Source organism: Bubalus kerabau, chromosome 1 (genome assembly GCF_029407905.1).
Source record: "Bubalus kerabau isolate K-KA32 ecotype Philippines breed swamp buffalo chromosome 1, PCC_UOA_SB_1v2, whole genome shotgun sequence".
Lineage (NCBI taxonomy): Eukaryota > Metazoa > Chordata > Mammalia > Artiodactyla > Bovidae > Bubalus > Bubalus kerabau.
The window spans coordinates 9,934,903-9,958,811 of NC_073624.1; the positions used below are offsets into that span (position 1 = coordinate 9,934,903).

Genomic DNA, 23,909 nt, shown 5'->3' on the forward strand with positions numbered 1-23,909 from the left:
GATCTGGTGACGTCACGACCCCGCCCCTGGCCGGCTCCCTCCTTCCTGCGCGCGGCGCGCTGGCGGAGTCCTCACCTGGAGGGACAGGTGTGCGCATCTTGCATCGGAGGCCAGCCCACGAGTGTCAGGTGAGCGTCCGCAGGAGCTCCAACCGGGGGAGCTAAGAGGAGGGTCTGGGGTGGGAGTCTTCACTGGACCCAGAAAAGAGCCTGGTCCAAGAGCTGAGCTGGTCCGGCGTGCGAGGAGGTACTGGTTTGTCCCCAAACTACCTATCTCTTGTTTATAGTCACGGTGTACTGAAAGCGTAGCCTTTGGAGGGATTTGAAGGAGGGGAAGCTGACGGGGGAACAGCAGATTTCCAAATATTTCAACCACAAATTATTTTTTACACGGTATCTTTTCTTTGTTGTAAAAGAAACAGACACTGATTGACTGTTTGGCAACTGGATAAAAGTAGGAAAGAAATCACCCATGGTACTAACACACAAGCAAAACAACTGTGGCTATTTTGATGTATTTCCTTTCAATCTTTTTTCTAGAGGCAATCATTGTAATGGAACTTTATCATACTGTATTTACAGGTTTTGTGTCTTCCCCTCTTAACACTGTGTCATATGCATTTTCTTGTGTTGTTATTAGTCATTCCAGTATGTATAATCATTATTTTTAATGGCTGCATAATGTTACATTTGAAGGATGGGCCGTAGTTGGGTACCATTCTGAACACTTGGAGGAAGGATTAGAAGGGGGGACAGAGATGTATAATAGAAAGAACATGGGCTCTAGGTCAAGCAGGCCTCAACAAAGGAATCTTGGGAAAGATCTTTGCTCTCTCTAAGCATCAGTTTCCACATCTGGGAAATGGCTACATAAATCTGTTTCCCCAGGGTATTGTGAGGATTAAGTGAGCTAATTTATGTAGACAATCCCCATCTCCCACCCAGCTCCCATGGTTCCAGCAGAAAAAGGGTCCACTTGTTTGTGAGGTTGGAGGAGGGATTTGGACGAGTGGAAACTGCTCAATGAGTGGAGTAGAGGAAGAGTTGGGGAGGGAGGATGGGTTCTTGGGGAAAACCTCAGAATGGAGAGGCCTCTGGGTCTGGGAAAGATGGGCATGGCCATCCACTGTGTTTGGGACAGGCACAGACAGGCCCCCTAAGGCCCTGCTGGCAACCTCCAGCCGCCTCACAATGGATTCATAGGTTCAACTCCTTGGGTTCAGCTCCTCAGCTTCTGGAAAGAGTTCAGAGGGGGCGGATTGGAAGAAAAGTAGAGTGGGCAGAGGTGGAGCTTAGTCGTCAGCCCCTTGTACAGATAAGGAAACTGAGGCTCGAGCACAGGTGATTTGTTCAGGATCCACACAGGCAGCAGTAACAGAGTACATGTGGAGTCCCAGGCTCCTAATACCCTCAGGGGCCTCCACACCAGAGACTACTCAGTGTAGGAAGAGGAAGAGGTCAGGGCTGAGTCACCAGCTGCACTTATACCAGGCTAAGTTGTGCTTGGAGAAAACAGATGTCTCTGTTCTGCGAGCCTCCATTTTCTCATCTGTCAAATGGGGAGAATAACTCCTCACCTACCTACTTAGTACCCACTGCCAGGCCTGCCTATCCACAGCTAGCCAGGGCCTCCTTCCACTTTCAGGGACATAGTCTGTCTCTGGTCATACACCCTCACTCTGAGCCTCTCATCTTCCTGACCCCTAGCCATCTTCAGGGGGATGGGGGCTGGGAACTTGTCAGCTGCACTAGGCTGTGGCCACACTTGAGTTAGAGTGGGAAATCCATACTCTCCAAATCATCTGTTTCCTGACCTGGGACATTCTGTTCTGCGTTTCTAATTTGGCTCTCCCGGAATGTGCCCTGACAGCCTGCTCCCACTGGATGAGAAGGACTCTGAACCCCGGCAGGAACTCCTGAGGACTAAGAAAATCTTGTACTGAGGGTCTACAATCCTCTGAGGCTCTCTCTTTTCTTTATTCTTTTTTGGCCAAGCTGCGGAGCTTTCGAGATCTTAGTTCCCTAATCAGGAATCAAATCCCCCAGGGCCCAGCAGTAGACACGCAGAGTCCTAACCACTGGACCATTAGGGGAATTCCCTTGAGGCTGTCTGTTTCTGCCAGGCCTGTCACTCCAGGACAGTAACGAGGGTGTCAGGGATCTCTGGTGTTCTGAAGCAGAATCGGGGAAGTCGCCTTCCAATTCACAGAACTTGAGAACTAAGACTTGTTGAGAGCCTCTTGTTCTCTCAAGAGGTTTGCCAGCCTCTTGTTCTAAGTGCTTTTGAGCTATACTATGAAATTGTCACCTTATTGTTCCCATTTTACAGATGGTGAAACTGAGGCACAAAAAGTTAAATAAATTACTCACATGGAGCCAGGATTCAATCCTGGCCATGCTAACTCAAGTGTTGGTTCCCATTACTGCTGCCTCTTTAGCCTACAATGGTGTCTGATTTGATGCACATCTGTTGTCATCTTCTGCCTGGACCATCAGGGCTTTCTGGGATGTCAATATCCTGCTGATATCCTGTTGATGTCCTTAACCCTGGTCACACTGATTTCTAATGACTCATTCTGGGTTCTGAGTCTCCTGCGACTGACACACTCCATCAGAGCAGGGCCCATCCCAAGGCCCAGACCAAGCCTGGCTCTGCTTCCTGTAACTGAGTTGGTCATAACTGCACATATCAATATGTGTCAGGCTCTGGCTACAGACTTTTGGTCCATCACCTCTTTTAATCCACTTGAGTGCTATTACCACACCAATCCCTGAGATGATGAAATGAGGCTTCAGAAGGTTTTATAAACTCACCCTGCCATATAGCCCAGAAGTAGCTGATTGAAGACTTGAATCCAACTAGTTGAAGCAGGGTCTCTACCATCACTGCCTCTCAAATGAGAACGCATTGCAGGGCTCCTAAACACTAATGCAGACTTTGGCTGCATACCCAGTCTGTACAAATAATTTTGAACATGGCTTTTGTATTTAAATGTATGTCTGTTTGTTACAACTTAAGTGTGTGTGTGTGTATATATTCTCTGTGTTAATGCGTGTGTGTGTGCTGTGTGCAGTGTCTCTTCAGTCGTGTCTGACTCTTTGCTACCCTATGGACTGTAGCCTGCCAGGCTCCTTTGTCCATGGGATTCTCCAGGCAAGAATACTGGAGTGGGTTGCCCTCCTCCAGGGGATCTTCCTGACCCAGGGATCGAACCCCTGTCTCCTGAAGCTCCTGATTTACAAGCGGATTCTTTACTGCTAAGCCACTGGGGAAGGCCCAATGTGTGCATTATAAAACAAACATTAAATTAGAATACTTAGGGAATTCCCTGGTGATCCAGTGGTTAGGACTCCACACTTTCATTGTCAAGGGCTTAGGTTCTATCGCTGGGTCAGGGAACTAAGATCCCACAAGCTACCCAGCATGGCCAAAAATAAATAAATAAAAATAAAATAGAATGTTTAGAAGGCTAAGGTGAATAAGAATACAAATTCCATTTTTTCTCTTCCCACACCCCAGTGGATCACTGCATGAACAGGTATCTACTTTGGACATAACCACCTTAATGGGCCCCAGAATCCCCTGGATGCTTCCAGAGTGGGTGAGCAGACTCATTTAGTGGGGGCCTGAGATACATGGGCAGGTCCAAGTTGGCCCGAGGGAGACAAAGGCAGACTGGGGCCCAGTCCCCGAGGATAGGGTGGGGCTCCAGAGTGGATCTGGGCTTCCCTGGTGGCTCAGACGGTAAAGCGTCTGTCTACAATGTGGGAGACCCGGGTTCGATCCCTGGGTTGGGAAGATCCCCTGGAGAAGGAAATGGCAATCCACTCCAGTACTATTGCCTAGAAAATCCCATGTACAGAGGAGCCTGGTAGGCTACACAGTCCACGGGGTCGCAAAGAGTCGGACACGACTGAACACTTTCACTTTCCAGAGTGGATCTGGGAGGGTAAACTGAGCCTTTCATAGCCTTTATGAACATTAGATCAGATTCTCCTGGACTCTCTCGAGTTTTGAGCTGTGAAACAGGTGGGGCCATCTCCAGCTCCCAGGATTGTAGAATTCAACCAGGTTCAATCACGAGTGCCTAGTAAATGTCAGTTTGCTTGTTCAACTCCTCCCTCTTCTTTTCACCCATGTGTAAAACTCGAAGCTGCTCTGAGCTAACAGTGGATAAATCCCCTAGTTAGCTGTTTTGGTTTGGAGACCCTGCTGACCTCCACCTTCTCCCCAGAGGGAGATTTGACTGGGTGCCATTTGACTGGTTGGCTCCCCAACCCCCAAATATCTGAGGTTCCTTCCATAGGGCATTCACCTGGGCTGTTCTTTTTTAGCTTCTGTCTCGTCGCCACCCTCAAATCCTACCCATTTTCAAGTCCCACCTCCCCCCACCCTCCCCAATGGCAACTCCTGAGTCACTGAAAGGGTTAGGGATCAGTGTGCTTAGAAGGGGACTCAGGGACTTGTCTGGATGCTGTATGTGTGCAGCACCTCACTTGAAGTTAAGAAAACCCAGAACATCTCCTAGTACCTCTCATAGAACGCCCCAGTGGAGGGCCAGGGGACGGCTGGCCACCATTTGGTGCCTCTGCCGACCGCAGGCCACGTGGATATGTCTGGCATTGTTAGTCCATCTTTTTTCTTTGGTACACCTAGCCTCCCCCCAGCGGATTTCAACTCCTGGTGAGCAGGGTTCGGTGAGCATCTCTCAGGCCCTGAGAGAAGTTGGCATCAGGAAATGTTTGTGGACAGACATGTGACACAGTGAAGACATGATGAGTCTCAGCAACTATGCTGAGTTGAGAAGTGCTGTGGGAATTGGGATTATTAGCCATGGCAATCATCGTAATTCCCGTGGACTGGCTAATGAGTGGTTGTGTATCCTGGGGACGGGATTCCTTGGATTCCCCGAGGATGGAAGGCGCGAGTTTTGGAGAGACTCAACAGCAGTGTGAACAAGGGAGGTTGTGCCTTGTTCAGAGGGGCCAGGTGAGCCCAGAGGGGCGGCCAGGGGACAGGCTGACTTGTTGGAAGGAAGTGGATGGGGGTGGGGCTAGAGGCAGGGTGATGTGGTCCTTTGGTGATGCTGGGGTATTTTTAGTGCTCACTCTGCCTTTGGGACACGTGGCAGACATTCCTAACTCCTCTGGGAGTTGATTTCCCTTAAGAAGACAGTAGCATAGGAAATGCTGAGAGAGGGTGTGCCCCTGCCGAAGGGCAGGCAAGAGCCCACCACAAGAAGGCAGGGAGAGGGTGAGGAGAGACCACAGGCCTGTCCCTGAGGGGAGGCTGTCAGGCCACATCTGGCCCAGGGATGGAAAGTGCCCGGCCCCGCCTCCACCCCCACGACCACACACCCGGGCAGAGTTCGCTCATTGCACAAGTATTTATGGACACCCAATACCAACTGAGGGCCCACGGGAGCAGCCTGTTACAGGAGGGGTCCTTTCTCTAGGAGATTATGTTCACGAGCATTAAAAATAAACAAGCTTATGTGTTCAGCCTCTAGCAAGTTCCGTAAAGACAAGAAAGTCAGGGTGATCCAGCAAACCAAGGTGGCCTGCTTTAGATTGTGTGATCAAGGAAGGCCTCTGTGAGGAGGTGACTTTTGAGTTGGGTGTTGAATCATGAGTAGGAGGCAGTCATTGAAGACCTGGGTGGGGGAGATCATTGTAGGCAGAAGGAGCGGGAGGGTGAGGGGCCCTGAAGTGTGACAAAAAGGAAAGACAAGGAGGAGAGAGTTTCAGGGTGAGACCTGAAAGGCAAATTGGGGCCAGATCGTGGCAGGCCTGGGAGAGAACATGGATTTCACGCGGCTAGAAGGAGCTGTGATGTGTTTTCAGTAGCAGAGGGACACAACTTCAGCATTAACAGACCAGTGTAGGGTCCAAGTAATTCAAGCCAGGTTCAGAACACAGTTGGGAGGCGGAGCTGACAGGAAGTGCACGTGTTTTGAATATGGGGGTGGTGATGGGAAGAAAACCCTTTCCCACTGGGCCCAGATGTGTGTGACCTCAGGTATTTCTTAACAGAGTGCCCGGATGTGGAGTGTGTAGGCCATTCCCCACCCGGTCCAGCCTTGAGTTTACGGACAGGAAGACTGAAGAAAGAGCCTTACAGGTCTCCTTGTCCAGCCCTCTGGAGGGGGGGCTGTGAATTCTCCAAGGTCCCGCTGAAGTTCAGGCCTCCTGGCCCCGGTCCAGGCCTCTTGCTGCCCTGCCCTGCTGCCTCTTGGCTGAAGCTGACAGAGGAGGGAGGAATCACTGCCGGAATGACCTGACTAGTCATGACGATGTGGTGAGGTCACCCAGAAGAAGCGTGGAAAAGCAGTGGAACCTGGAGAGGGCAGGCCAGGGCAGGGCAGCACTGTAGCAGCGGCCGGGGGTGAGAGGGACGTCCTGGAAGGGTCTGGGGCAAAGGGCCAGGGTGAATGGAATAAGGCAGCGTTTTTAGGCTAGCATGCAGGACAACCTCTGAGAGCAGAGCCTACGTGGGCCACTGACCCTCGGGGGTCTCGGGAAAGACACTAGTAGGAGGACCCTGGATGAACTTCTCCTAGAAGCAAGAACACAGATGTAGACAGAGTGGGCAGGGCCAGTGGCTCACCTGGGCCCAGCTAGGCCTGCATCCTTCCAGCCCACCCACCCCAAAGGGACTGGTGGCAGCCCCTCTAGGGGGAGGTAAGGTAAGGAAAGAAGAAGGGATCCAGGACAGGCCTGTTTGCTCCCTAACTGCTTCTCAGAGCAATCAATAGCATCAGTATCTTCCTCTTATTTGGGACTTTTTCTGCACTAAGGTGTTTCTGTGCATGCCCATCTGTATTATCCCCACTTTACAAATGAGGCTCAGAGAGTTAAAGGAATCTTCCTAGGGTCACACAGTTCAAAAGTACCAAAGTCAGGTTTTTAACCACTGTGGGCTACTGTCTCAGACTCCCTCTGTGACCTTGAGCAAGACTCCCTGAGCCCCAGGCTCTCTGCCTGTGAAATGACGGAGTTGGAGTAAATGAGCCCCATGAGGCCCCCTGTCTCTCCACTGGGTCCCAGAATTGATTCTCCGGTAGAGGGGCTTAGTGGTCTGATGGAGGGGGCCAGGGTCCTGTCTCAGAGCTGTGTTCTCCACCAGCCTGGGCAAGGTGGTTAAGAGCATTGGCTCTGCCAGGCCACTATCTCTGTGGAGGATACACGTGAAGATTGAATGCAGGTAACAGGGCTCAGGGAGGGCCTGGCACACAGTAGGTGCTCAGTAAGTGATAGCTCTTAGTGTATTCTCAGAGCTAGTGAAGGCCGCCCTTTCACAATCCAACCATTCACTCCTTCAGCACGTATTTGTTAAATCCCTCCTGTGTGCCGGAAGGACATTAGTCTTGATCCTGGTGACCTAGTGATGCCCCCAGAGAGCTTTAACTCCCTGCCTTCTGATATTCCAGTGGGGGAGGCGGACTAAAAAAACAAAACCACATCAAATAAATACCATGTAGAATAAGGTGGATAGTGATAAGTGCCAGGACTCGCTGGGAAAGACCCTGATCCTAGGAAAGATTGAGGGCAGGAGGAGAAGGGGGCAACGGAGGATGAGATGGCTGGATGGCATCACCAACTCGATGGACATGAGTTTGAGCGAACTCTGGGAGATGGCGAAGGACAGGGAAGCCTGGTGTACTGCAGTCCATGGGATCGCAAAGAGTCAGATACGTCTTAGTGACTGGACAACAAAGTGCCAGGAAACAAAACAAAGCAGAAAAGGAGAGGAAGAGGGAGGCAGTGTCTGGAGGAGGGTGGGGGGTGGGGGGTGGATCTTACATCAGGACTGGAAGGCCTCCCTGTGAAAGGGACTTGAAGGTCCTGACCTGAGCAAGGGAGGCTGATCCCTGTGGGAAACATGTCCTTGGCAGCCTGGAGAGCCAGGCCTGAGATCCTGAGGCTTTGGGACAGCCTTGTGGGACAGATTGTGTAGGGTCATTTTTTTTTTTTAATGGTTCTTTTTTTTTTTAATTCATTTTTTAAAAACAATTTTATTTATTAATTTATTGTTGGATGTGCTGGGTCTTCCTTGCTGCGTGGGCTTTTCTCTAGTTGCAGAGAGTGAGAGTTACTCTCTAGTTGAGGTGGTGTGCGGGCTTCTCATTGCAGTGACTTCTCTTGTAGAGCACAGGGACACCTGGGCTTCAGTAGTTGCGGCTTCCCGGCTCTAGAGCACAGGCTCAAAAGTTGTGGTGCACAGGCTTAGTTGCTCTGCGGCATGTGGAATCTTCCCAGATCAGGGATCAAACTGTGTCTCCTTCATTGGCAGGTGTATTCTTTACCACTGAGCCACCAGGGAAGCCCCCGTAATTCACTTTTTCAATATTTTCTTGGCCACGCAGCACAGCATGTGGGATTTCAGTTCCCTGACCAGGGATCAAACCCTCATCCCTTGCATTGCAAGCTCTTAAGTCTTAACCACTGGACCACCAGGGAAGTCCTATGTAGGGTCATTTTAAGGATCCTCCCTGCTGCGTGGTAAATCTACAGTGACCTCCCCCTGCCCCAAGATTCAGGTTGCAGGTGCCTCGGGGGTGATACTGAAATCTTTCTTTTCATCACTGGGCACCACAAGCTTCCCAGCCCAGTGCTCTGGGTTACCAGAAAAAGTTCAAGCTCTCAGGAATGGCTGCCCCTGACCCAGTAAAGAGGAGCTGAAACCCAGAGCTGGACTCAGCGATAAGCTCTTCACTGACACCTATTGTCCCAGGCCTGATTGCATCTTCTGGGTGGGTGGGTTGGTGAGGGAAGGGGAGGGAGGGGGGCTAGGGGAACTCCAGCCTGACACACCCTTGGGCTTTAAAGTTGGGAGTCAAGTCCTGGGAGGAATCATTGAGAATCCAGTCTGGAACCCAGCCTCAGGCCCAAAGGCTGCTAGACAGAACTCCCTTTGAATCACCTTTGAATCACCTCCCCACCTTGGCTGGGTTTTTCAGCTCCTCAGTTTTCTTCTGAGAGCTGAGAGGCAAAGTCCTTTAAAAGGACTCATGGGTGGTGTCAGAGGGGAGAAGGAAGGAGAACTTGGGCCCACAGAACAGCTAATCGTAAGGCGGTGTGGGGAGCATTCTTTCGAGGAAGAGACTGGGTGGGGACTGGGGGAAGAGGCTGGGGGCAGGCCTTGAGGCAAGGAGTGGGTCTGAAGACTGGTTACCAGGATCAACAGTGGTGTGTGTGTGTGGAGGGGGGTCAGTTACAAGTTTTGGAATGGGAGGGGACATGTGACAAGACTGGGAGGGGAAGCTGGGACATCTGACTGTTAATGTGTGTGTGTGTTATTTGCTCAGTCATGTCCGACTCTTGGCGACCCCATGGACTGTAGCCCGCCAGGCTCCTCCGTCCATGGTATTCTCAGGCAAGAATACTGGAATGGGTTGCCATTTACTTCTCCAGGGGATCTTCCCGCCCCAGGGATCAAACCTGCGTCTCCTGCATTACAGGCGGATGCTTTACCGTCTGAGCTACTAGAGAAGCCCCTAGTTAATGTGTACCTGGAGGCAAAGGTGAGGAGCCTCAGATTTCTCTCTGAACCAGGGAAAGGACAGAGGAGGATTCCATCTCCTCTATTGAGGATTGAGAGGGTTAAATGAGATAGTAGGTGCTGGTGGGGGGCGGGAGATTATCAGTCCCTTTTTGGAGAAAGAGGGCTGGGAAACAGGGCCATGTAGGAAGCATGGGATGGTTGGCGGGGATGGAGAATACAGTGGTGTATCCACCCAGCTTAGTAGTGCCAGGGGAGGCCCTCTGCCTGGGGACCCAGGCCTGGCACCTTGTCTTACTCAGGAGAACCTGCAGTCACAGGCAGGGTTGGCCTCTCTGGGCTCTAGAAGCAGGATTCAGGGTTGATGAGATTGAGTTGGGAAGAGATGACAACGGAAGGGCCTTGGTAGCCAAGCCTGGTGGCTGGCTTCTAGGACAGGTCACACTTGGGGGCCTCCAGGAGATGAGGGAGTCATCAAAATGGGCAAAACAAAGCTGACATGAGGAAACCAGGGCCCTTGAGCTGTGACCAAAGTGGGTGGCTGCCACCCAGGCCAGCTAAGTATGGCCAGGGCCCAGAGTGAGTTTGGGCCCAGAGTGGCAGTTCTCCCAGTACTTCAAGAGAAGTAGGGAATACAGACCTGTCATCTAAAATCTTTCCTTTTTTAAAAAAATTTATTCACTTATTTAGCTGTGCCAGGTCTTGGTTGCTGTGTGTGGGAGCTTTCATTGCAGCATGTGGGATCTAGTTCCCCAACCAGGGATTGAACCTGTGCCCCCTGCATTGGGAACATGGAGTCTTAACCACTGGACCACCAGGCAAGTCCCAGATCTTTCCATTTTAAAACTCTGGGAATCAGTTAACAAAGCAAAAGAAATAACAACAAAAAGCACCACACAGGCCAGGCAAAGCCTACCACTTTTGACTGGTGACCCTCTCCTCTGGCAACAGTGGCACTGAGGGCAGGTTCCCAGTTGAATGTCCCAGACCTCTCCTGGAAGACTTGTCCTCGCTCTCCTGCTCTTGGAAGTGAGACTGTGATAGACTCAGTTTCCCAGGGCCCGATGGGAGAACAGAGACATCTTGGGCTGTGTGGCCCTGGGCCAACCCCTTCCCCTCTCTGGACTGCGGTTTCCTGGGCTCTGAAAGAAACCAGTCTGTGGGGCTCCTGCCAGTTTGGAGACTGTGTGACTAAGTCCTCAGGCTTGAAGGAAGATGCGATTATTATTGACGTGACTCTTCCCACCAACCATGCTTCTGGGATTGGATGTGGCGCACTCTAGCACTTTGCGTGTCCACAGCCAGAGTTGTGTGCATGAATGGTTGTGTGTCATAATTTGGAGCTTTGCATGGTACAGTGTAAATATCATTGTGTTAATAACTCTGCCCTGGAACCTTTCATCCCCTGCTCTGGAAGCCAGTAGGAAGCCTTAATTAATTCTTGGTGGCCTTGGGAGGGGTGCAGGTGAGGAAACCTAAGCCCAGAGCTGAGAGGCAACTTGGCTAAATGTGCAACACTTGGGGGACCCTGACTCAAGTGTTGGTTCCAGGTCAGGGAAGGCAGGAACCAACCCGTGCCAGGCCATTCCTGTGTGAGGTCCAGTCATTAAACGTGTGAGGACAGGATTGGGTTTGAGGTCAGCTCTGTGCCCACGAGTTTGAGCTGCGGGAAGAGGAAGAAGGCAGAAGAGAAAGGTCACTTTTGATTTTTTCTATGGAGGGGAGAAAGCAGCACAGCCTTGGCTACTTCTCTGGTCCTTTTGTCAATGTCCCTCCATCTCTTGCTATCTTGTCAAAAAGTTGGCCCCTGAGTCAACCTGGCCTGCGTGCTCAGCTGCACTCAGAGCCCCGAGGCGGAGTAAGCCCTCAACTCTCTAAACAATCTCCTTTTGCAGTAACTCACATAAACACCGGCCTTCGGAGGGGCCCACTGCTAGGGTGTGAGAGGAGACAGAACCCGGCAGAGAAGAGAGGACAGTCTGGGGCTAGAAGACCCCAGCTTTGGGGGCGCCTCCTCTTCCCACCACCACCCAGGTTTTTCCACCTGTGCCCCCCACTGGATCAGTGGTGTCCGTGTCTGTGTGCGCTTCCCGGCTCCACACGGAAGATCCCGTTCCTTGGAAGGTGCTCCTCGCGAGGCTGGTGGGGGGAACCGTGTTTCCCGGCTGCGGGCCCCTAGCGTCCCCGGGAGCAGGGGGGGCGCGGGCCCTTTAAATCCTCCGGGGCGGCGGCGGCGGGTCGGGGATGACATCAGCGGGCGGGCCCGGGGCTCAATGGGAGCCGGCGGGCGCGCGCCGTACGGGAGCGCGCGAGCCGGCGGCGGGGGCGGTCGGGCAGGAGGGCCCGGAGGAGGGAGGCGGCGGCGGCGGCGGCGGCGTTGAGAGCCAGATCCTGAACCCGGCCGGGGCGAGCGGAGCGGAGCGCGGCGGCGCGGCGGCGGCGGCTGCGGCGGCTGGGCCGGGAGAGGCTGGCGCGGCGGGCGGCTCTGCAAATCCTCCGGCATCCGCCCCGGCGGGCCGCCCCCGCCTGCGGCAGCCCCCCGAGCAGCGGCCCGGCACCGGCGCCTTCCCGGCGGGGTAAATATTGGGGGGCCGCGGGCCGGCGGAGGGGCGCAAACCTGGGGGGAAACGGGGCTCCCTCCGCCTCTTTGTTTTTGCGCGAGAGGGAGGGGGGAGAGGGCGGACACACACGCGTTCGCACTCGGCTATGGGGGGGCTGCCCGGGCGCCGCCCGCTCGGCCCGGCGAGGACAAAGGCGCGGCTGGGGACGAGGAGAGGAGGGTGACTATTTTGCAGGCTTGCCCAGGGGAGCCCCCCACCCCAAGTCCGGCTCGCCTCTCTCTTCCCAGCTGGACCCTTCAAGGCCCCGGCCGGCCGAGGCGGCCACCCCTGGCTGCGATTTGAGGACGCTGACGGAGGTGGGGGGGTCTGGGACTGGGGTGCCGGGGACACCCGATTCTGTTGATTCGGGATTCTCAGCCAAACCCTGGGCTTCGGTAGGCTTCACTAGCCCATCAGCAGTGCCCCCCACCCCTCCGCTCCTGGCTTGAGTGCTCCAGACCTGGGGGTCAGCAGGGCTGCTCCTGCGTGTTGGATGGGGTCGCTTTGGGGCCCTGGGGTGATGGGGTGTGTGGTCACCCCAGCCACCGACTCTTGTTTTCCTTTGTGGAGAGAAAGAAAGGGGTGGGGGTTATTTATCAGATCGGATTCTCCCATTTCTGCATGTGAGAAATCCATGTTTTGCAAGTCCCCGTGGAAGAGAAAACTATGTTTGTGCCCGGGTGTCTTTAGAGAGCAGATTCCCAAGCTCTTCACACCCAAACTCAAAGTGGGGTGAGCCCCCTCCCCAACTTTTTCTCTTAGTTTTCTTGCATATATTCTTGGATCAGCCTTCTTTGGGGAGAAGGATTTGGGGACAGGGCCAGGGGATCCCCAGTGTCTTAAGTTGCACCCGTTCAATAAATGCCTGTGTCTTGGGGCTCCTTTGGCTGGCTGGCTGGGATGTCCCTCCAATTTTTATTTTAATGATCCAGGGAGGGAGGTGGGCAGGGAGTAAGAAAACTGCCCATGTGCCATTCAGCTTGGTAGTTTGTCTCATTTTCCTTAACCAGTTGAAACTCTGGAATCTTCACGTCCGCCTTTTTTATCCCCTTCGTTTATTCCAGCACCACCCCCTCTACCTCCCCCCAAAAAGAAGCAGCAAAGAACTGGAAAGCCTCTCCCATTCCCGCCTCAAGCCTTTCTGCTCTTTGGGAGGCTTTTGGGGGGACAGGGGTGAGACACTCTAGGCTCTCCTTGAGGCCTTGGCCCCTGGAGTGTAGGAGCAACACTGGCCCATCTGGGTGGTAGCACAGAGCTGGGTGGGGGGTGGGGGGTGGGTTGCCTGCAGGCTAGTGGTTTGCACCCTCTCTTCTCCTCTTTTCTGCCGACAGCCGGGTGAGTGGGGAGGGGCTGGGGGGGTCATGTGCAGTGTATTTATGTAAGACACCCAGACGGGAGGGCACGGGTATTTATATAACCCGGCGTGGGTATTTATGTAATATAGGATGCGGGTGTATTTATGTTCCTTTCCGAACCTGCGGCTTTCCCGGCTGCCATGTGTGGTCTCTGAATTGGCGTTGGCGGAAAACGGACTTGGGGGGGTGGCGGTGTTTGTGTGTGTACACACCCGCGTCCCCCACCCCCACCCCCCCCCATGCCCCCACCCCCCACCCCCCCCCCGCCGACAGCGGGGCTCCCGGTACATGTCTGCATTTCTTTCTTCCTTTGAAGTGTCCACACAGGACGGTGTGTGTGTGAGGTGTGTGGCGGGTGAGTTTCCCGCAAATGTGTAATGGGTTCTCCTGGCCGCCCTGGCACCTCCGCTGAGACTGGCCGGGGCGTGTGGGCAGAGGCCCTTGGTGGAGAGCCCGGAGTTTGGCCGGCGCGGGGTGGAGGCTCCTTCCTTGTGACCACTGCTGAAGGGCTAGCGGCGGCTCCCTGGGAACTGGCACTGGGGTGGACGTCTCTCCTGGGCAGGAGCTGTCGGCTCCTCGCCTCCACCCCGGGGGGCAGAGAGTGACCACGACCTTGTGGAAGAAAGCTCTCCTCCCACCTCTCCTCCCAGGTGGGTCTGGCTTTCCGGGTAGTCCTTGGTGTAGGGAAGGGGCTGAGACTTTGCCGTTTTTCCCCCTTCCTGTGCGGCCTCCTGGCCCTGGCATGAGCAGGTGGGTGGGAGGCCGCCAGGTAGGGCAGCAGGAGCCCTGTCTGGGCCTTAGGGGAGGAGACTTGCTGCTGGAGGGGAGGTGGGCAGGCTGCGTGACCTCCCTGGGCCTGAGTTCTCTGTCTGCAGAGAGCGGCCCGTCTTCCTAGTTGTCTACACTGGCTGTCTTGTAGACACTCTATGATTTTAGGCAACCCCCACACAACCTTCTCCTTATTTCATAGGCCCCCCCAGAGCAAGACCTCACCCCCAGCCTTGGAGTTTCCTCCTCTGCTGGCCAGAACCTCGAGAGTGCCCAGACCTTTGCCCCAGGCCAGAGCAGAGGGGTCCCTCCCAGGGTGGTCCCTGCTGTTCAGAGAGCTTGGGAAAGCTTGGACACCCAGCGAGGGGCACAACAGGGAGGGAAGTGGTCAGATCGGCACTTCCCCCCAGACTCCTCCCACCCCACAGAAGCTGACAGGCGGCTCAAAACTTGGCTTTGGTCCCCTTGGTTGCTCTGCAGGGCTCTCTTAGGAGACCCTCCTCGTCTTGAAGAAAGCCAGCCTCAAACTCTCTGTTTATCCATAGAAGGCCGTGCAGAGTCCTGTTGCAGTTCTTGGTGTTGGCGAGGTTAAGAGAGGGAGAAGACCAGAAGCTGGATGTTCAGGGAGCCCCTTTCCGGTCTTCCCCCTGAGTTGGGGCAACCTCTCTTTGTGGGGCTCAGTGTACACTTGCAGAGTCTACCTCTGGGAAGACCTGTCCAGGCTGTGGAGACCTGGCCTTCAGTTCTTGGTGCTGGAAGCCTGGGGTGGGAATGGGGTCCCCGGGACCCCATCATTTCCATGTCCAGGGGCTGAGGAACTCCTTTGGGGACCCTCCATTCACTCTGTCCTCCTGTCCCTGGAGGTTGGAATTAGCGGGTGGTTGCCATGGCAGCAGCCCCAAGGTAATCAGCTTCTGCATCTGCCCTCCCCTTCACCCCCTCTGTCCTTGATTTTCCTTTCAGGGTCTTCGCCCATTGTGACTAGCCTGCCCTGAGAGACTCCTGTTGGAGGGTCCCCAAATGCATGTCCCCCGAGGAACTGCTTGCTTTGCTCTTTCCTCCTGCCCCCTTCTCCAACCCCCTTCTTCTGCCTGGCGACACTGACGCCTGTTCTGATAGCCTCACCACCTGTGGAGGCTGTTGGGCTACCTGACACGTGGTTGCCCTCAGGCAAAGCGAGGCCAAATCCCTTCCAGGCCAGCCGGATGGAGATCCCAGGGTCCCGAGTTTTTTCCTGTGGCTTTGTCCGACCTTTTTGGTGGGGGAGAGGTGGGGTCTGGGGGCTCACCCCCTTCCCAGCTCCCCTCCTCTCTGACCCTGTGTTTCTGCTTCCCTCTGCAGGAGTGAACCATGGAGCTACGTGTGGGGAATAAGTACCGCCTGGGCCGGAAGATCGGGAGCGGGTCCTTCGGAGACATCTACCTAGGTGAGTGTTTCTGGCTCCAGCTCAGTGGGTCTGGAGCCCCTGGGACACCGCTGGGGACTCGGAGGAAAGATGCCACGATTTCACGCTCTGAAGCTAGAACCTGGCTCTGGTACCATGTTTTGGTCATTTTGTCCCAGAACCATCCCAGGTGGGGAGGGAAGCCGCAGGCTGGGGGTAAGGCAGGCCGAGGGACTCCTCCTCAGTCAGGGCAGGAGGGTGGGCGTCCGGGATGTCAGTGCTGCCGTCGGGCTGTGGAAGGTATTTTTAACTCTTGGTTTCTAGCTGCAGATGACCTGGGTTTCCAGCTGGGCGTGGGAAAGCCCAGGCCGGGTTAGCACCCCTGTCTTGTCTCCTGGGAAAAAGGATGCTGGTGGACAGAAGTGGCCTGGGCCGCTGTTGCCTCCCCCGTTTGGCCCGCCCCGCCCTGTGGTCTGGCCGCCTGGAATTCAGCCCAGGAAGACTTTGGAATGATGCAGGCTCCCCACTAACCACGGGGGTGGGGGTGAGATGGGGGTGCGGTGGTGGTCTTAACTTTTTAGAATCTCTCTCCCCGGATGTGCTTCCTGTTGAAAGGCTGAGCATGGTCTCATGTTGTTGATTGAGTAAATCACTGACATCTCATCCCTGTCCTTGACCCCGGAGAATTCCACTTTCTCAGCGGCCCTGGATCGGGGAGGGGGGGCGAAGTCAGGAGGCGCAACCCTTCCTTGGCAGTTGTTGGTCCAGAGAGAGAGACTGTGTTGGTCGATCAGGAGTGGGAGTTGTTAGAGCGAGGTAGCAGCCCCTGGGGTTTCTCCCCGTCACTGTCCCTGTGCTTTTGGCAGCATCTGTGCTTCAGTTTCCCTCCTGGAAAAAGAGTCGTTGGTCAGTTCTGTCCTGAGCGGAGGAAGCCAACAGGTCAGTGTGCTGGGCTTGTTGCTTCAGACCTCAGAGGGTTGCTCTTACCCAGTGGTCAGGGTCCCTGCCCTCTTGGGGTATGAGATCTGCTTCTCAGTGAACCACTGCTTCTCCATCAAGGTTGGGGGAGACATGTATGCCCACATTCTTTGGGCAGTACTTGTGCCGGGAGCCCTGTGCGAATGTGGTCTCTGCTTACAGCCGCCTCTGGGGACAATGCCGAGCTGTTCCCGCTTTACAGATCGAGACAGGGTGGAATGGTCAGGTTGGCCACCAAGACTTCTCTCCAAAACTAGAAATGACAAGGCGCTCTCTAGTGATCCAGGGGTTAGGACTGCATGCTTCACTATCAAGGGCGCAGTTTTGATCCCTGCTCAGGGCACTAAGATCCCGTGGGCCAGATGGTGTGGCCAAAAAAGAAAAGAAAAGGAAAAAAAACCAACTAGAAAAGGCAGACTTTCTACCCACAGCCCTCCAAGGAGTGAGAGTGTAGAGGACAGAACATGGGAGGGAGCGTCACACCTGGCTTGGTGCGGTCGCTGAGGTCTGTGCAATGCAGCAGGTTTGTGTGATGCTGCCGCCTGGCTGACCAAGGACTTCCAGGAGGCACATGAGAAGAGCATCTTGTAGACTGGCAGGTGCCCGCTGGATGTGCACGTCACAGTCAGGCACCTAGGAGACCACCCTCCCGTAAACACCGCAGAGCCCAGAGCAGAGGGGAGGGGACAGTGCAAGCGGGAGCTGATGGAAAGGTTTGCTCTGCCACTCTGAACTCCTGTGCGGGTGGGGAGGGGCACTGGCTTGCGTCCATGCTTTTGCCCCAGGGCTCAGCACGTGGGGGTTCAGTGAAAGCCTCTGAAATGAAGGAATGAGGAAATGAGGCTGTGACGCGCAGAGGCCTGTGAAGTGGCCTCACTCGTGGCAGGGGAGAAGAAGGATGGGATGTGGGGGGCAAGTTCAGGTCCCCGGTCTGTTTCTCATGGGCTTTAACACCTGGGATAAGTCATTTTCTCTCTCTGAGCCTCAGCATTCTCATCTGTGAAAGAGGGAGGTACCCCATCTCCTTTCTGTTTGTGAAATTGGGGTGAATATAGAGGATCCGCTTATCGTGGCAGCTTCGGGCTCAGAACTGGAGCCGTTGGTTTAAGGTGGCTTTTGGCAGATGCACAACACTGGGTCCCAGGCCTTCTCTGTGCAGAAGGGAAACTGAGGCCCCGAGATGGAGGGCAACCCAAGGTCATTCAGAAAGCCAGTGTTCCTGGTCCTCCCTGGGACAGGACTTCTGTTTATACAGTAATCATCTGTGTGACTTGCTCAGTTGTGCTGACTCTCTGCGACCCCATAGACTGTAGCCCACCAGGCCCCTCTGTCCATGGGATTTTCAGGCAAGAATACTAGAGTGGGTTGCCATTTCCTTCTCTAGAGGATCTTCCCAACCCAGGGACCAAACCTGGGTCCCCCGCATTGGAGGCAGATTCCTTACCATCTGAGCCACCAAGAGAAGCCTTAATTCCCAGTATTCATCTAGTTCATTTTAAAGTTTAGGTCCGAGTTCACTCCTCCAATTTACTTTGGAGTAAATTCTACCGGCTCTGGGTATTGGCCTTTCTTTACCTTGTGTGTGCCCTTGGACAAGGGATGACCTCTGCCAGCCTTGGCATCTCCGTCTGCAAGGTGGGGTCGTGAGGCCAGCAGGGTGGCGAGGAGCAGGGACATCATGGCACACAGACCCTCTGCACGCGCTCAGCCCAGCAGTGATGCTTTCCTGTGGTGCCCCCAGCCCTCAGTCTTGGTTAGGATTTGCTACCATCAGAAGAGCTGGGTCCCCTTGGGCCTGAGCTGGGGTGGGGGCGGGGGGTGCAGGAGCCAGTTCTCCGCTGACTGTCCAGCCTTCATCGGTGCACGGGCCGTGGGGACCCCGGCCTGGTGCAATGTCCTACCAGCTCCTTCCTGGGCCGCTTTCTCTGGCGTGGGGGTGGCAGGGATTGTAGGGCCTGCCCAGCTGGCCTCGCTGGCTCCCTTTGTTCAGAGCTCTGGCCACATTCTCATTGCTGGTGCTGGCGCCAGGGCCTGACTCCAGATGGCCTCTGCAGGTGGGGCTGGGCGTGGCCTCCAGGCCCTGCTTTCCAGGATCGACCGAGGGCAAGCACATTTGTGGATGTGGCTTCCTGGCCGGTAGTGGTCCTCTTCAGGTCCCTCCTCCCTCACCCTTGGCATCTCAAGGGGCTGGCCAGCAGGGGTGGCCCGCTTTGCTAGGGCCTCACCTTGGCTGCATGGGGTCCGGAGGTGGCCAAGCTTGTGCCACCAACTCTACCAGCCACCGACCGACTGCCCTCAGGAACTCTCTAGACCTCTTCTTAGTCTCTGGGCCTCAGTTCTAAATGGGGAGGGGATGGCGCGCCGCAGTGGGTGATTGTGGGGGGTGCTTCATCCCCACCTTCCGTCCAGCCAGGTCCCTGATTATGCCAGTGTCTGAGGGAGCCCCCATGTGAGGTTGGTCATCCTCCTCCCCATCTAGAACTTGCCAAGGTCCCAGACCCTCAAGGGCTAGCCAGGGCCAAGCCCTTCTCTGTGTCCAAATTTGTTTTCCAGAGTGTTTCATCCCTGCCCCACCTCCCTGCAGAACTGCTGTGTCCAACCGAGGGGCCCCCTCTGCTGCCCTTGCCTGGCACTTTGTGCCTAGTCAAAGTTATCCATTGTCATTGCCACAGAAGGTGAGCTGAGCTCCTCCAAGGCGGGGCCGGCTCAGGGCTCAGTGTGTGTCTGTTGAGTGATGAATGAGATGCTAGGGAATTGAAATCGAGAAAAAAGCAGCAGCTCCAGAGATGAAGTTTCAGATCCTGGCTCTGCCCCAGCCGGTTCTGTGTGACCTCAGGCCAGTTACTTAACCTGTCTGAGCCTCAGGTCCACAGCTGTGAGAAGTAAGGGAGGTCAGAGAGAGGACTTGCGACTTCCTGGTAAGAGTTCAGGGGCAGTGCGGGGATCTGGTGGGGCTGGTGGGACCCGGAGGCAGCTTGGCAGCAGTGGGAGTCAGACGCTTTTGCCTAACATCTTAGGTCCCTGCTCAGGGATGCTGTGCAGCGTTTGCTCATTGATTGACCTTTGGTGTCTCAGTTTCCACACATGTCAAATAGAGATAAAGGCAATAGTACTTGCAGGACGGTGTGTAAGAGCCCACAGGGCCCAAAGGCCCCTCCCCTTCACCGCCCCACCCCCCCATCTCGGGGAGGGGCCTTCCCCCTGCACCTCTGCTCTCCGCACAATCTGCTGAATCATAAGTGCTGAAGGCCCTGCATCGCCCAGTCCCTGCCCCCTGCCTGAGCGGGGCCACCGTCGTCTGGACAGTTGCAGCAGCCTCTGTGCAGATCCCCACCAACTTCAAGTTCTCTCCTGTCCTTCCTGATACACCAGTGGTCCCAACAAGACGTGGGACTGCCAGATTTTGTCACACGGGGGACATCAGTTTTGGTTGTTTTGGCTCAGGGTTGGGGGACTGCTGGCAGCTGGTGGGTAGAGTCGGGAATGCTGGAGAATACCCTGCAGTGTGCAGGACGGCCCCACCACAGAATCACAGGGCCCCGTAATAAGGCAGCCAGGCCTGGTCCCCAGAGGCTCAGGCTGATGCCTAGGATTGTGGCACTTGAGACCCTTCCCATCTCCTCCCCGCTCACCTCTTCCACTGTCTGCTTCGGCCCCCTCGAGCACCAGCTAGCTGCACCAGAACCACCCAGAGCTCACTGCACCCCACCCGTCGGGCCTTTGCACGTGCTATGACCACTCTGGCCCGGTCCTGCTCACACTGCAGGAGCCTTTGCAGCCTTTCCTGCCACTGCTAGGCTGGTGGACTGCAGTGAGCCCCAGCCCCCGCCGCCTGCATCCTTACTGTGCCCCCAGAAACACGCGAGGCTTTCCCCAGTGATGAGTGTTGATGTTTCAAAAGCACCTTAGAGTTTGCAAAGCACTTTCTCTCCTCCCATTGTGCACTGAATTTGGGGATCTGCTTTATTTTTTTAATTTTAATTTTGTATGATTCAGAAATGAAAATACACACAACCAAAGTCCAAAATACAAAAGCATACTAAGGGAAAGAAGCCAGTTACAAAAGATCACATATTGTATGATTCCATCTGTATGAAGTGGCAGGAGTAGGCATATCCATAGAGACAGAAAGTGGCTCCGTGGGTGCCTAGATTGGGGGGGTTGCTGGGGGAGGTGGGGAGTAACTACTAAGAGATACGGGTGTTTTGAGGATGGTGAAAGTATTCTAAAGGTGTTTTGAGGATGGTGAAAGTATTCTAAAATTGATTGTGGTCTCGTTGCATAACCTTGTGAATGTACCAAAAAAAACCCCACTGAATCGTACACTTCAAAGTATGTGAATTTTAACAAAGGTTTTGAAAAAAACAAGGGCAACATATAACTTAGTATCAGAGAAATGTCCTTTCCCTCCCCTGCCCTGCTCCAGCCTTGTGGGTTTCTCGTGTTTCTTTTCAGTGTTTCTTTATGTAGATACAACCAAACACAGATACATACTGTGTCCTCGAGCATAGAATACATACTGTTCTGTACTTCGCCTTTTCACTTCCTATATCTTTGAGATCTTTCCACTTCTGCACCGAGAGAGCTTCCTCATTCTTTCTCCATTGTGTTCCGCTTTATGGATGGGCCTTTCTTTATTTAACCAGGGCCCGCGCTGGACATTTGGGTTGTTTCCAAGCTTTTACTATTGCAAACAGCCCACAGCCTTCATCCAGGCCTGTTTTGCCCTGTGTGTGCCTGTGTCGACTAAACTCCCAGTTTAAAGTGGAAGCCGGAGGGAGCCAGGCGGCCCTGCAGCCTGCTTCCCCAGTTCATATGGGGCCTGCCTGCTAGGGAGGGGAGCCCCCTGCCCACAGTTCATATGGAGCCTGCCCGCTGGGGAGGGGAGCCCCCTGCCCCTGCATTGTAGGCCAGCTTACATGGACTTGGTCTTTCAGGATAATATTAACTTATATTTTCTCTTACAGGAGGTTGGGTGTCTTCATAAGTAAGCCATTTTTACACTAATAATTTCTTTCTCTGTGAAGTGTGTGTTTGACTCCTTCAGCCTATTTTCTGTGGAGTTGTTGGTCTCTTTCCTGCTGATTTGTAGACGCTCAGTATAAGTGTGATATTAGTTCTTTGCCATTGATAAAAGTTACGAGTATGTACTGTAAGTCTTTGGAGTTTGTTTCTGGTGTTTTTGCCATGCAGAAGGGATTGCTCTTTTGGAGGGGAGGGAGACTTTTTTTTTATGGCTTCTGGATTTTAAGTCAGGGGTAAAAAACCTTTCAGTTCAGTTCAGAAGCTCAGTTGTATCCGACTCTTTGCGACCCCATGGACTGCAGCACACCAGGCTTCCCTGTCCATCACCAACTCCCAGAGCATACTCAACTCACGTCCATCGAGTTGGTGATGCCATCCAACCATCTCATCCTCTGTCATCCCCTTCTCCTGCCTTCAGTCTTTCCCAGCATCAGTGTCTTTTCAAAAGCGTCAGTTCTTCACATCAGGTGGCCAAAGTATTGGAGTTTCAGCTTCAGCATCAGTCTTTCCAAAGAAAATTCAGGACTGATTTCCCTTAGGATGAACTGGTTGGATCTCCTTGCAGTCCAAGGGACTCTCAAGAGTCTTCTCCAACACCACAGGTCAAAAGCATCAATTCTTCGGCACTCAGCTTTCTTTATAGTCCAACTCTCACATCCATACATGACTACTGGAAAAATCATAGCTTTGACTAGACCGACCTTTGTTGGCAAAATAATGTCTCTGCTTTTTAATATGTTGTCAGGTTGGTCATAGCTTTTCTTCCAAGGAGCAAGTGTCTTAATTTCATGGCTGCAGTCACCATCTGCAGTGATTTTGGGGCCCAACCATTGTCTCCCTATCTATTTGCCATGAAGTGATGGGACCAGATGCTATGATCTTAGTTTTCTGAATGTTGAGTTTTAACCCAACTTTTTCACTCTCCTCTTTCACTTTCATCAAGAGGCTCTTTAGTTCTTCGCTTTCTGCCATAAGGGTCGTGTCATCTGCATGTCTGAAGTTACTGATATTTCTCCTGGCAATCTTGATTCCTTCTTGTGCTTCATCCAGCCCGGCATTTCTCATAATGTACTCTGCACATAAGTTAAATAGGCAGGGTTACAGTATACAGTCTTGACATACTCTTTTCCTGATTTGGAACCAGTCTGTTGTTCCATGTACACTTTTAACTGTTGCTTCTTGACCTGCATACAGATTTCTCAGGAGACAGGTCATATGGTCTGCTATTCCCATCTCTAGAAGAATTTCCCACAGTTTGTTGTGATCCACACAGTCAAAGGCGTTGGCGTGGTCAATAAAGCAGAAGTAGATGTTTTTCTGAAATTCTCTTGCTTTTTTGATGATCCAGCAGATGTTGGCTATTTGATCTCTGGTTCCTCTGCCTTTTCTAAATCCAGCTTGAACATCTGGAAGTTCTTGGTTCACATACTGTTGAAGCCTGGCTTGGAGAATATTGAGCATTACTTTGCTAGCGTGTGAGATGAGTGCAATTGTGCAGTAGTTTGAACATTCTTTGGCATTGCCTTTCTTTGGGAAGCCTTACCTATCCCCAAATTAAAAGCAATGCTCCCTTCCTGTAACATCTCATTGTTTTATTTTTTAAATTAAATGTATAAAACATGTGCACGGTTTAAGGCACTCTTCTCACCACTAGTTGGAGGAAGACAGCTGTCACCCTGAAGACCCCTAGTAACCCACCCCATCCTGCCATCTGCTTCCCCCACACAGAGGTAACCACACCCCATCCTGCCCTTTGCTTCCCCCAAACAGAGGTAAGGACTGTCTGAATCTTACATTTTAAGTTATTCCCTTTTGTTGAAGAGTTCTATCGCATGTTTATATCCCTAAACTATATATATTTCGGCATGGAATGTTTTGAAATTGAGACAGTCAGGATTGTGCTTGCATCCTTCTGTCTCTTCTTTCCTTTTTTTTTTTTCCCCCTGAAACTGAGGTGAAATTCACATGACATACAATTAACCATTTAAAAAGTATACCATTGTCTGATAGGACTGAGCAACTTCACTTTCACTTTTCACTTTCATGCATTGGAGAAGGAAATGGCAACCTGGAGATGGCACTCCAGGCAGTATTCTTGCCTGGAGAATCCCAGGGACGGGGGAGCCTGGTGGGCTGCCGTCTATGGGGTCGCACTGGGCTGCCGTCTATGGGGTCGCACAGAATCGGACACGACTGAAGTGACTTAGCAGCAGCAGCAGTACAATCTCAGGGGCTTCCCTGGTGGCTCAGATGGTAAAGCGTCTGCCTGCAGTGCAGGAGACCTGGGTTCGATCCCTG

The 23,909-nt window shown here is 53.5% G+C and overlaps 1 protein-coding gene across 10 annotated transcripts in view; it reads left to right on the forward strand.

The window, feature by feature from the left end:
- CSNK1E (casein kinase 1 epsilon) overlaps nucleotides 1-23,909 on the forward strand; it is a 37,133-nt gene continuing 13,224 nt past the window's right edge. For 8 of the 10 annotated variants that reach the window (XM_055566881.1, XM_055566878.1, XM_055566904.1 and 5 more), the window contains exons 1-2: nucleotides 1-128; nucleotides 15,566-15,650. In XM_055566881.1, coding sequence (XP_055422856.1) covers nucleotides 15,575-15,650 — 76 coding nt within the window. In that variant the 5' untranslated portion in view covers nucleotides 1-128; nucleotides 15,566-15,574. Of the gene's footprint in view, nucleotides 247-11,837; nucleotides 12,078-15,565; nucleotides 15,651-23,909 lie in introns of those variants that run through there. The other 2 variants (XM_055566874.1, XM_055566873.1) reach the window with 2 other exon arrangements.